Here is a 13,997-nt window from a genome sequence, read left to right as displayed (position 1 = left end):
TGTGATGCTGTATTCTCTCTCTCTCTCTCTCTCTCTCTCTCTCTCTCTCTCCCTCTCCCTCTCCCTCTCCCTCTCCCTCTCTCTCTCTCTCTCTCTCTCTCTCTGTCTCTGTCACAGCTCCTCCCTTTCCCAGACTCATGTGAGAGAAACGAAACAGAGCGCTTGTTATTCTCACACTCCCTGCAAGCGAGCCTGCACGGGGCCCGTAAGGGGCCACTTAGGGCTGGCTTAAGGGCCCACCGTGGGCTGCCCACACAGGGCCCCAGGGGGCTTGCTCATTGGCAAAGTGTGGGCCCCTAAGTGCTGGCCCTGCATGGGCAGCCCTCACTTAGCCCTCACATGCCTACAGTGGCCCCGCATTGGCCCACTTGGGGCTATGAATAAGCAGCCCTCACTTAGCCCTCCGGAAGCCCCATTAAACTATAACCTCAAAATAACTATATTCTATTAATCTAAAATGTACTAAACTAAGATCTGTATTGTAAAGAAAAAATACAATAGTTGTTCATTGAATGGTTTATTTTCGGCTTTTGTTTACAACAAATCAAAACACACTTGTGTGGACTTACAAAAAGAAAAAAAAAATCACAAATGTATACATATTCAAAGTCAGCTCACACACAAAATCCAAACTCCAAATAGTCAAAGGGATTCAAATCAATGATTAAATATAATACAGAACAAATATAAAACATTGGCAAATATAAAACCAGTGTAACCTTTCCTGTCTTAGTCTCCAGACTAAGGGGGAACTGAATCAAGTTCAATTCCACAGCCGAAATTAATACTTGCGTCGGTCTCCGCCTATTAACTTTGGGGTAGAACCCGCTTGTATCTTTTATTACTATTTCCCCGTTGCACAATGGTGAATGAACGGTCTCTTTTCTTCAGGCACTGTTAGTTTATTATAACTCCAGCAACATCAAACACGTTTCAAGTTCACTTCACTTCCTCAACTTATACAATAGACAAATGCACACAACATACATACATACATAATACACAATACATACAACATACAATAACCCATCTCTCTCCCAGCATCCTTCTCTCACCCCAACCAAATCCTATTGTCACAGACTCCTCTTAAAGGAGACATGTTTTACAATTTTACAACACTACCCCCACTATGGATGGCAATGTATCACAATTCCACTCCATCAGTGCAGTTACAATGTAGCATACTTCACCAACATCTCAGCAGATAACATGGCCCAAGGCAGACTTGGCTTTTTTTTTTAGGTAAGGCTACATTGGTAGACTTAGCAAAGTGGGCATATTATGAATCAACTATAAAACAGATTACACCAGTGGTCACTGAACATATACTGGACAGGCATGCTGCACCTCTCTGTTCACCTGCTATTCATTTCAAGTAACATTCAAATAATTCAATTCAATTCAATCTTTATTTCAGACTCAAGGTCCATATCACAGACAGCATGACACATACACAACGATAAAAGCAAATAACTCTGTTCAGGTTCAGAATAGCAAAGTATGAGAGTAACCATTTGTTTGTACATACTGTGCAATCCACAAGTCCTTTCCCCCCCTACCTAAGGAGTTCTGGGTAGACTACCATCACTCCTGGTGAGATCAGGGCATCATTCTTGCCCCTTTTCAGCAAATAACTCACCACTAACTATGTTTTTATTTTAAACAGTTCAGTTCAGTCTGTCACCCACTCCCCAACCTCCAGTCACCTGTCAACGGCGAGTCCCCTATACCACCGGCCAGCCTTGAGACTTGATTCTTGAGTAAATTCTGCAAAACTGACAGGAATTCCACAATGTTTCTTCTTGTACTCCTCACAACCTGCCCAGTCCTTTCTCATGGCTGAATTCATCTGGAAATATATAAAAATAAATATTTTATGTGTGTGTGTGTGTGTGTGTGTGTGCATACATATATACATACAGTGCCTTGAGATTCAAAAATTGATGAAATTAATTGTTTTACTCAAAATTCTCCACACTATACCCCATAATGACAAAATAAAAACATACGTTTTTGATTATTTTCCGACATTCACAGTTAACTGTGGGACCTGATAGAGACATGTGTGTGCCTTCCGTGTGTCAGATCAATTTTATTTACCATAGGCAGACTCCAATCAAGTTATAGAAACATCTCAAGGATGATCAGTGCAAACAGGATGCACCTCAGCTTAACTTTGAGTGTCATAGCAAAGGGTGTGAATACTTATGCACATGTGATGTTGTCTTTTTTTTTTTAGAGGTGCAACCGCTCCTATAAGAGGGTTTAGGACCCATCCGTGGTGACATTTTTTTTCAGTCGTGAAAATGTGTCTTTCGCTGTGACGCCATGCTGTGGAAAACGTGCCCATAGGCTGATCATCTTCACACCCAGTGTGAAGTGCTGTGATTGGCTAGCAAGATGCATGATGAAATGAATAACTCATAAATATCACCGCTCACTTCACACTGGGTGTGATTATGTTTTATTATCCATTTGCCATAACATCTTAAACATCTATTTTATTTTGTCATTATGGGGTATAGTCTGGAGAATGTTGAGTAACATTTTTGAATAAGGCTGTAACATTGTATGTACACTGTATGTGCAAGCAGAGTGTGTGTGTGTGTGTGTGTGTGTGTGTGTGTGTGTGTGTGTGTGTGTGTGTGTGTGTGTGTGTGTGTGTGTGTGTGTGTGTGTGTGTGTGTGTGTGTGTGTGTGTGTGTGTGTGTGTGTGTGCGTGTGTGTGACACACACACTCTAACATATTTATACTTTTACCTAAGTATTCATTGTCAAAGCTTACTCTTCCACTCACTGCCTCACTGCTAGCTGGCAGACTGTGATAGGGCTCCTTTTGTCCACCCGCTCTGTCACTTGAATTACGCAGCCACACCCTAATCTCCTTCTCAACATCGGAATCCTGAGGACTTGGATGAATGCGTTACTTTCTTACAGCCTCTGAAACATAAAAACAAATAGGCTTATATGAAACAATAATTTGTGTAGGAAGCAATTTCTTATTCGTTGCTGTCGGGCAGAAACCTTGTATCAACATCCTTTAATCTTTTTTTGTTTCGTTTTTGTAAATGAAAGCTCTACTTCGTCATACAACATGTAAACCCTCTGTTAATTTAACTAGTATAATCCAATGGACACAAATAGTCCATTTGGGTTACTTGTTAACTACAGATTTTACAATGGAAGCTGCCATTCTTAGGTTACCTGTTAAAGCGTGTTGTGTGGGAAGCTACTCCAAGTGATTCATTCAACATTATGGTAGTCCTGAAAAAATCTAACACTTTGTTTGCAGACATAAACATACATAAACCATGCTAAATCCAGATGTGACATGTGTGGGCATTCCTGTCCATGATCTCCCTATGTATCTATTGGTGTTATCAAACATACCTGCTGCTGATAGAGAGCGTCTCACAGCAGGGGGTACGGCCACAAGTGAAGGACAGCTTGCAGGTGGAAGGTGGCTCACACTCCCTGTGGGCAAATGATGGTGTATGTCAGCGGGTGTCCAAACATATTTTTCAAAGAAGGACATATAAGAAAATATGAAAATACTTTAGGGTCGACTGCATCTCCTGTCATACTGCACCTTTGGACCATGATTAAATCACATACAAATGCATCACATTACAACTATTTAATTTAACTACAGTGCGACATCAATAGCCGTTTGTCAAATGTAAATCACTCATCTGTACTGTATGCATGCACTGTGTTGCTATTATATTTACAGTCCAATAAATTATCTTTCTTCAAATGGCTGTGTAGTCAAACGTAACCAGGTGTGAAAACGTCTTTACAATTTTGTTTAATAGAGCACCGAAGTCTGACGTCACTGCCAGACAGTAGAGGGCCAGTAGAGGGCGCTGTTCCAGGGTTCGTGGCTTTATTTTTTATGTTGAAATCCTCATTTGGGAATCTTAGATCACGTCATATAAGAACTGTGTTCCAAACATAAACACACGACCCTGGCGTTTTTGTCAGGGGGGTGGCTCTGCATCGTTTATGATATTCATTCATATTTGATACAGCCTGTTTCTGCCGAAAATGGAATTAAAGGTAGGGTAAGTGATTTTCTTTGGTTGAAATAAGTGTTAAATAGCTCTATATTCTGATAGTACTCATTGCTATAGAGTGTTTGTTCAGTTAAAGGAATCTCCTTGTCTCTCCAGCTCTTTATTAAACACAAAATACATTTTCGTCTCAGTTTTAGTTTCATTTCCAATTTTTTCCAATCAGGATAGAGAACTCAATCAGGATATAGATTAAACAAGTGAAATTTGAAGTGATGACAAGAAATGAGCAGAAAAAATTGGAACTGGAACACTATAAAAATGAAGCTTAAAAATGGGTACTTTCTCCTGATTGGCTGAGATTTTGACACCTACCTAAAAATGTATTTTCTGTTTATTAAAGAGCTGGAGAGACGGGGAGACTCCTGTTACTGAACAAACACTCTATAGCAATGATTACTATCAGAATATAGTGCTTTAACCTTTTAACAAAATACTTTTTGTTTTAACCAAAAACTATCACTTACCCTACCTTTAATTCTGCCTTAAAAGTCTTAAGAACTACTACTTCCGGGTCTGAAATCACTGTCCCCACAGCAGCCGCGTTCATGGGAAATGTAGTCTGTGGGTTGTTTGACTCGTTTCTAGTGTTTATATTGTGTTACTCTTTGGGTAAATGTGTACATTTACACCTTCAGTCAATGCTTCATATCCATATGAGTAAAAACACCAGGGTGGTGTGTTTATTTTTGGAACACAGTTCTTACATGAAGCGATCTAAGATTCCCCAATGAAGATATCAATACAAAAAGTAAAGCCATGAACCTGCGGAATGCGCCCTCTACTGGCAGTGACGTCAGGACTTCGGTGCTCTATAGAAATGGCATTTCTTTCAGTTAGGAATTCTTACACATTCTGCTGAGAAATAGCCTATCTGCCCAAACTAATTTCAATACACCATCATGTCAATGTATGAATTAGGCTGCAAGCCTATGGAGTTATGGAGGGTATGGGGCTGGGCTGTGTAGTTTAACTTAAAAAAAGGGTCCAAATCCTTCTATTTTTTTTCAAGCGTTTGTTTTAAAAGAGCCGATCTACAAGCCCATTTTCAAATAGCCAATGTATATGAGGTTAAAGTGCCTAGACCGAAGCTATACCAATCTTACCTGCTGACAGTTTGGACACCAGACAGACAGACGGACGGGCGGACGACTCAAGGTGGTCAACAATGCAGTCTCTCACATACAGGCGGTGGTCAAATAAGACTCCCTGTGCACAAATGATGGATTTATTGAGCATTGAAGGATCTACAACAGTGGCTCTCAAATGTCAAGCATTATATCCATGCATTCAGACCATGTGCATTTTGTCAATATATCAAGAACAAGCAAGGCAGGGGTCTTCAACGTTTTTAAAATGTTTTATATACAAATATTGTATAATTATGTAGGCCTATAAAATTGTGATTCATGTGTATAAACATACCATGTTATTGTGCATTCAATACTAAGCAATTAAAATAATAGATAGATTAATATATTCATGCTTTTAATTCAAACATACATGTACAAGGTACAGTGAGTAGGGTGGCTATGTACCCAATGTGAATACTATCAACAATCTGTCAATTGCACAATAATCATGTATACAAGCTATTCAAAATAGATAGAATCATAATTTATTTTAAACATAAATATGGAAAATATTTTAAAAATATTTAAAGAAAAATTGACATTTTTGAAAAAAAAATGTCTAATTGTGTAATCAAGCAACAATTTCGCGGACCCCTGCAGTACCTCCGTGGACCCCCTAGGGGTCGCGGACCCCTGCAGTACCTCCGCGGACCCTCTAGGGGTCGCGGACCCCCTGTTGAAGACCTCTGTCTAAGTTTTCATTTTATTTGTGCTCTTTCTCACACACTGTGTGTGTGTGTGTGTGTGTGTGTGTGTGTGTGTGTGTGTGTGTTAGACACATTAGCTAAACATTAGCCTATACTATTCTACTGAAATTATATCTGAATTTGCTAAATGTACTCAAATACAACCCCAACACAACATCACACTTAAACTATAACAAATATTTGCTGTTAAACGTAATTATTAATAATCAAAAACTCACCTTATAGGCAAGCAGTAGGCTAGTAGTAGCCTATATTATAAATTATATTGTATATCCCGCTATCATTTCTTGAAATTATTGTCATAAAATCCCTTTATCAAGACAAATTAAATCGCTAAACAACGTGTCGTGATCATAGAGTTGGGTGGTGACTCCAGACAACAGTTGTTATCAATAGCCTATAGTAACAGTAGTAGGCTAAAGTCTACATAAATAGTATTTCTGTGTGTCAACACTCACCTAAAATGTCTGCTTCTTCTTCTTTCTTTTATCTTCTCTGAAGTCGGTTAATAATTATTTTAATGAAACCAAAGTAACGCAATTTGTCTAACTGTATTTAGAAGTGAGAGCGCAGCTCGAGACGCTCGAGCGTTTCATTCTCCCCGCTCTGTCACTGTTGCCAGATTCTGTGAGAGAAATAAGCAGCCAGGTCTATGAAAATAAGCCTTAACCCTACATTGGCTATTTGAAAATAGCCGATCTACAAGCTCACAGTGCGTCGCATTTGCAACACGTTGTGAGCTTGTAGGTCTGCTATTTTCAAAAAGAAAAACTTAAATATATTTGTAATATTATTTGAAACAGATGGGGCTCTGCGGAAAAATGCATTAATTTGGGCATCCTTGACATGCAGATGTTTGAGAACTGGTTTAAACAACAAATAAAAAATGGAAGCAAGCCCAAATAACTACACTTTAGAAACAAACTACCAATATTTACAGGCAACTTCACAGAAAAACAAGCCCAAAGTCGCTTATAATAAGCAGATATGGCAACACGGTTCACAACCCAGAATGCATTGCGTGTAAAAAACAACAACAGATCTACAAGCTCACAACGCGTTGAATGGCGACCAGATGTAGATCTGTAGATCCGTTCATTTTGGTAACCATAGCACCGGTCTGTTTTGGCATTCAGGAAGTTGCCATATGAAGTAAATAAGTTATTGGATGCATGTTGTCATAATAAGTGTAATAATAATAATTATTATTATTATAATTAATATTAAAAACAATTATAATAATAAGTATTATTATTATTATTCAATATATCATTTATGTCACATCACAAGAAAAGGACAAGAAATGTAAAATTAAATTTAAAAATATATAATAATATATACTGTATATATACTGGGGGGGGGGCAATTGTAATGGAAGAAAATCTTCACAGTCTAATGTTGGCAGGTATGATGTCTCCCCGGGATCCAAACTAGTTAAAATAGTAGCTCACCACGCGTCCCGGGCTTGTAGATCTGCTATTTTCAAGGCGTGTTTTTTTTATTAATTGATGTAATTTCGTCGATTTTTTAATGTATTAATGAGATTATTTTGATACATTTTTGTATTTATTGTATTTTAGTATTTTTATTGATGAAGATTTTAGATTTTTGAAATTGCTTGGAAGATTTTAGATTTTTGAAATAATAATATAATATATTTTTGTAGGGAACGGAAAAAAGGGATCTTTCCTTGTGACCCATAAAAATGTGTCCATGACCCACAAATGGGTCCCCACCCACTGTTTGGGAAACAGTGATCTAACCCAGTAGTTCTCAACCCTTTCAGGCTGCGACCCCCCAAAATAATCATATTTGAACTGGGGACCCCCCACCCTGATAAGCACATGGAATGTAGGAGTTGATGCATTACGTTTAGTTTAGACTTCATTGTGAAAATAGCAGATCTTCAAGCTTGTAGATCTGCTATTTTCAAAATGTTTGCCTCTTTCTGATATTATTTGACAATTTGGCCAATGTTTGACCATGTTTTATAGTATAACGTTTGTTGATTACTTTTGATGCAGTAATGTTCATTTTTTTAAGGTATTAAAAAGGTCTTAAAGGTCCTTAAATTGTCACTTCACTGTCATCTGGGGACCACCCCAAATCATGTGGGGATCCCCCTGGGGGTCTCGACCCACATGTTGAGAATCACTGATCTAACCAAACTTGACCAGCTGCTAAGCTGGTCTGTCCAGTGTCCAGCCATCTGACCAGCTAAGTCCAGCTGCTAAGCTGGTCTTTGCTGGTCTGTCCAGTGTCCAGCCATCTGACCAGCTAAGTCTAGCTGGTAAGCTGGTCTTTGCTGGTCAGTCCACACATTTGACCAGCAACCAGCTACCAGCTTGGCTTTGCTGGTCAGTCCAGCCAGCCAGCTGGCTGACCAGCAAAGACCAGCAGAATCCAGCTTAGTGCCCAGCTAACCAACTACACTGACACACCAGCCTGACCAGCCTGGCCAGCTTGTCCAGCCTGGTATACCATCTAAACCAGCTTAAGACCAGCCAAGACCAGCTAATACCAGCTAAAACCAGCAACCATCATAAGCTGGTTTGTGCTGTTTCTTTCAGCAGGGTTAGAAGACAGGATGAGTGGCTGCATGTAGATTCAGACAGACAGGCGGAGTGATATCTGTGAGGCTCCAGGCTCTAGTCTACACAGTGCAATGTTGTAGAAAGTGGAGTGATATGCTGTGTTCTAGCAAAAAATCACACCCTGTGTGAAGTGAGTGGTGCCTTGCTTAGCTTGGCTAACATGTTCCATCAGCCAAGCTAACATGTCCAACGTTAGCTTGGCTGATGGCACTGATGTCACTTTGAAACATGTAAATAATGTTTCAAAGTGACACACCTATTTATAGGGCTCTATTTCGTCATGCGTCTCGCTAGCCAATCAAAGCACACCCTTTCAACATATTGTCACGTGTCACGTGATGCTTGACTAATGTTAGCTTGGTGGACACACGGACATACATACATGCATACATACGGACACACAGACAAAGCCAGATATAGGAGTGGTTGCCTTAGGCACCACTCAAAAAATAGTTCCAAGCTCAAGAAAAGAGCGGAAAATGATGTGGGAATGTAATATGGGCTGCCCACACTAAAAACGCATGGGGCCCAAAGGTACAAATCTGCTCTTGGCCCTGAACGGACAGACCCACACTGGCCCACTATGGGCTAGCCCCAGCTCAGCCCCAAGTGTGGGCTGCCCACAGCAAGCCCACGGTGAGACCACAGCTGTGGGCATCACCTGGGCAAACCCGCGATGGGCCTGTGCAGGCTTGGTGCGGGCTTGGCATAGCCCTCACTGCCCACACATAGCCTGCATGGGCCCCACAGGGGCTCGCTTGCAGGTCACTGGTGACAAACACACACGCACACACAGTGTTGCCATGTCTTCCTATTATAAGCGACTTTGGGCTTGTTTTCCTGTAAAGTATGGGTAGCTTCTAAAGTGTAGTTGCTTAGGCTATTTGGGATTGTTTGAGTTTAACCACTTCAACCCCTATATACACATCGGCTTTGTGAAAATAGCCAATCTACAAGCTCATCACATGTCACATGACAGTGAGTTGTGAGTGTAACAAGGTTACAATTATAGTTTTATTTTTATGGTTGAAAGTCCACAAACTAACTACTGAATGGTCTTTATTTTACAACATTCAGTCGATGTTTATTTTTCATTACAACTTGTTGATACCTGTACAGCAGGGGTCTTCAACAGGGGGTCCGGGACCCCTAGGGGGTCCTCAGAGTTGCTACAGGGGGTCCGCCAAATCTCTGTGTGATAGGATCATTGTTTTTTACATTAACCACTTGAACCCTAGCATCCCTATTCTAAGGACAACTTTAGCCGAAAATAGCAGATCTACAAGCTCACAACGCGAGGCGTTGTGAGCTTGTAGATCTGCTATTTTCGGCAAAGAGGGGAAAAAAGAGCAGACCAAGTACAGACTACAGAGTGAAAGTTTACTATTAGCATTACAGTAATGGTTTAAGTCGTTAAATGTCAGAAAATACACATTAATATGAATCCAACATCTATGAAAAGCTTTAATCTGCAACACAATTTTATGTGATATATAGTGGGGGTCCCTGCTTCATCTCTCTCTCAGTTAGGGGGTCCTTGGCCTGAAAAGGTTGAAGACCCCTGATGTACAGAGTACTGTCTCTTTAAGACTTCACTGCAGTCGAGAGTTAATGACGTCACAGCTGCGCGCCCCACTCAGTTCACGCTGGATTCACTGAGAGGAGGTATGCTTTTTTGTTGACGTTTTTATTTCATTTTGTAAGCAGCGTTACACGACAGTATGCAAATAGAAATGATGCTAGATGCTGGTGAATATGCAGAGGTGTCTTATGTTTGAATATAAAGTCTGTAAATACACTTTTTTCAACGTTTATAGGAGACATGCGTGTTTCCCAATGTTACAGAGTTCCTTGTGTGTTGCTGAACCCTGTGTTGCAGGACTGCATACTCACAGAGTTCTGTGTATTTGTTTTATGACTGGACAGCAGTGGTGGATAAAGTACTCGAACGTTTTACTTCAGTAAAAGTATCAATAGTGCAATGTAGAAGTACTCTGTTACAAGTAAAAGTCCGGAATGAAAAAATGTACTTGAGTAAAAGTACAAAAGTATTGGCATCAAAATGTACTTAAAGTACCAAAAGTAAAACTAATATGTTTGAAAATAGCCTAGGTATAAAATGGGGCTAAAGTGGTTAATGTATGTTTTCTAATGTAATAATTTATATCTGCAAAGTAACTAGTAACTAAAGCTTTCAAATAATTGGAGTGGAGTAAAAGTACAATATTTGCCTCTGAGATGTAGTGGAGTAGAAGTAAAAGTATTGGAAATTGGAAATACTCAAGTAAAGTACAAATACCTAAACATTGTACTTAAGTAAATGTACTTAGTTACTTTCCACCACTGGCTATACAGTGTATTTAGATGCAAATTTATAGCGGGCAGTTCATGCTGGATTCACTGAGAGGAGGGTTCCTTGTGTGTTGCTGAACCCCGTGTCTATGGAGGACTGCATACTGACAGAGTTTTGTCTATTTGTGTTATGACTGTACAGGACTGTACAGTGCAACTGTACCGCCACCAGAAAAAGAGCAACCAGCAAAACCTGGCAACACTGAAAGATAAGATTCACTTTCAAATCAAACACACAACTTCCAGTGAGGGAGAACAGACTGTCTTTCCACAGCTACGAGACAAAATGCTGTCCCAGACGACTTGAATCTGCTGCAGACTGTCGGACTTCTTTAAACAAGAACCAGGTTTCAAAGTGAAAGTAAATTTCAGTGAACATTCTAGAGGAGGGAGCGTAAACCACGGCAAAACACTATTTCCTGTCTTGTTTTGTCGTTTCACTGGGAGAAGAAAATGGCTTCTACGTCGTCTCTTCCAGAAAAGGATTTCTCTTGTCCCGTGTGTCATGACATCTTCGCAGATCCGGTGCTCCTGTCGTGCAGCCACAGCTTCTGTAAAGCCTGCCTGCAGGCGTGGTGGAGAGAGAAGGTCACGAGGGAATGTCCGGTTTGCAGGAAGATTAATTTGACGGATCCGCCCAGAAACCTGGCTCTGAAGAACCTGTGTGAGGCCTTCGTACAGGAGAGACGTCAGAGAGCCTCGAAACGTAAGAGAACTCCGTCGAGAACTCTGTGCGGTCTGCACGCCGAGAAACTCAAACTGTTCTGTCTGAGATGTCAACAGCCGGCGTGCCTTGTGTGTCGAGATTCTAAAAAACACACAGACCACAGTTTCAGACCCGTCGATGAAGCTGCCCCGGATTACAAGGAGGAAGTGCGGAAATCGCTGAAGCCTTTACAGGACAAACTTAAGGTATTTAATACATTTGAAATGAACTATAGTCAAACAGCAGGAAACATTGCGTTCCAGACCAGGCACGTAGAGAAGCAGATTAAGGAGCAGTTCAAGAAGATGCATCAGTTTCTACAAGGGGAAGAGGAGGCCAAGATCGCTGCGCTGAGGGAAGAAGAGCAGCAGAAGAGTCGGATGATGAAGGAGAAGATTGATGCTCTGAGCAAAGACATATTAACCCTTTCAGACGCAATCCGAGCCATAGAGGAGGAGCTGAGAGCCGAACACATCTCATTCCTGCAGAACTACAAGACCACAATGGAAAGAGTCCAGTTCACAGTGCAGGACCCACAGCCGGTCTCAGGGGCACTGATAGATGTGGCCAAACACCTGGGCAACCTGACCTTCAGAGTGTGGGACAAGATGAAGGACATTGTCTCCTACACTCCCGTCATTCTGGACCCCAACACTGCCCACCCGCGACTCGTCCTGTCAGACGATCTGACCAGTGTGAGATGTCAGTCGGAAACGGAAAAGCTACGGGGGATCCTAACAAATAAGCAAACAGAAGTTCCTGACAACCCGGAGAGGTTTGACCACTGTGGCCGTGTCGTGGGTTCTGAGGGCTTCAACTCGGGGACACACACCTGGGACGTCGAGGTCGGAGACAATACAAACTGGTCAGTAGGTGTGTTGACAGAGTCTTTTCAGAGAAAGGGAAACACAATGGGTCAGTGCATGATGAGAATAAAGTTATCTAGTGGCAAATACACAGCATTCTCCTCCCCGGGGCCAAGTTATTGTCTCCCAGTGAAGCAGAGACCTCAGAGGATCAGAGTCCAGCTGGACTACGACGAATCGGTGCTGTCTTTCTCCGATCCCGATGCCAACACACACCTACACACCATCACACACGCCTTCACTGGCGCGGTCTTTCCGTACGTTTTCAGCGGCAAGGTTCGAGGTTCAAGCACTCACACTCTCCCCCTGAAGATCTTACCAGGGACCATTTGTGTAAATCTGGACGACGTAGTTAGACGTGATGATGATGGTGATGAGGATGATGACCGTCATAATCAAGCCACCCCTGCTCCCCTCAGCACCGCTGTTACATGCCCGGTTTGCAACCGCAACTTTCGATCCAGGATCGGACTATTCAGCCACCAAAGGACTCACAAATAAGAGAAGTTCAAGGTCATCATATCAGTGGTGGAAAGTAACTAAGTGCATGTACTCAAGTACTGTACTTAAGTACGCATTTGAGGTATTTTTTTTACTTTACTGGAGTATTTGACATTGTCTGTGCTTTTACTTATACTCCACTACCTCTCAGAGGAAAATATTATACTTTTTACTCGACTTCAATTATATTATTTTAAAACTTTTAGTTACTTGTTACTTTGTAGACCTTTGTTATTATTACAAAACATGCATTAGCCACTTCATCCCTATATACTTTGGCTATTTGAAACTATAGCAGATCTACAAGCTCACGACGCGTCGCACGTGAGCTTGTAGATCTGCTATTTAAAAAAAGATATATATACGTTTTGAACACTTTTACTTTTGGTACTTTATGTACAATTTGATACTTTTATACTTTTACTCAAGATTTTTTTTTGCACACAGGACTTTTTCTTGTAACAGAGTATGTCTAAATTGTGTTGTGGTATTGATACTTTTACTTAAGTAAAACATTTTGAGTACTTCGTCCACCACTGGTCATCATTGGATATAAAGGACAACCAGCAAGGTGATGAACAGGATAAATGTGATGATGATAATGCAGATTCAGAATATCATAATAAAGGCAAATGGAGTCTTTAAAGGACGAATAGCAGTTAATTTTAGAATCTATATTATTCCGTTGTGGTCGAGGACCAGCGTTGCCAGATCTGCCTATTATAATTTCCCTGCAAGATTTTATTTGAAAATAGCCGATCTACAAGCTCACAACGCGTCGCACCGCGACGCGTTGTGATCGCACCGCGACGCGTTGTGAGCTTGTAGATCTGCTTTTTTCAAATAGCCGATGTACATGTTAAAGTACTGACGTGGGCCATAGTCGCTTCTTTTGGGCTGGTTTTCCTAGACCTGGTTGCTTGTTTCTCTCACAGAATCTGGCAACACTGTCGAGGACATCCAACATGAAGTGTTTATAAGCAACACACTAATCTGTGATGGCATCAACATATAATAGATTATGTTATTATGGGTCATATCTGCTGTCCATATTCAATAAGCAAT

At 41.0% G+C, this 13,997-nt stretch overlaps 1 protein-coding gene across 1 annotated transcript; it reads left to right on the top strand.

The window, feature by feature from the left end:
• Nucleotides 1-10,687: 10,687 nt before the first annotated feature.
• LOC311059810 (E3 ubiquitin-protein ligase TRIM39-like) lies at nucleotides 10,688-13,290 on the top strand. Its single transcript, XM_084077881.1, has one exon. The coding sequence runs from the start codon at nucleotides 11,313-11,315 to the stop codon at nucleotides 12,930-12,932; it is 1,620 nt and encodes a 539-aa protein (XP_083934007.1). The 5' UTR covers nucleotides 10,688-11,312; the 3' UTR covers nucleotides 12,933-13,290.
• The last annotated feature ends 707 nt before the right edge of the window (nucleotides 13,291-13,997 follow it).

This window comes from Gymnoscopelus microlampas, assembly GCF_963454915.1.
Source record: "Gymnoscopelus microlampas genome assembly, chromosome: 14".
NCBI classification, from domain to species: Eukaryota; Metazoa; Chordata; class Actinopteri; order Myctophiformes; family Myctophidae; genus Gymnoscopelus; species Gymnoscopelus microlampas.
This window is presented reverse-complemented; position numbering and strand designations above follow the sequence as displayed.

What these genes read in the sequence shown, in the direction of transcription:
- LOC311059810 (XM_084077881.1), top strand. Translation starts at nt 11,313, where the DNA reads ATGGCTTCTACGTCGTCTCTTCCAGAAAAGGATTTCTCTTGTCCCGTG.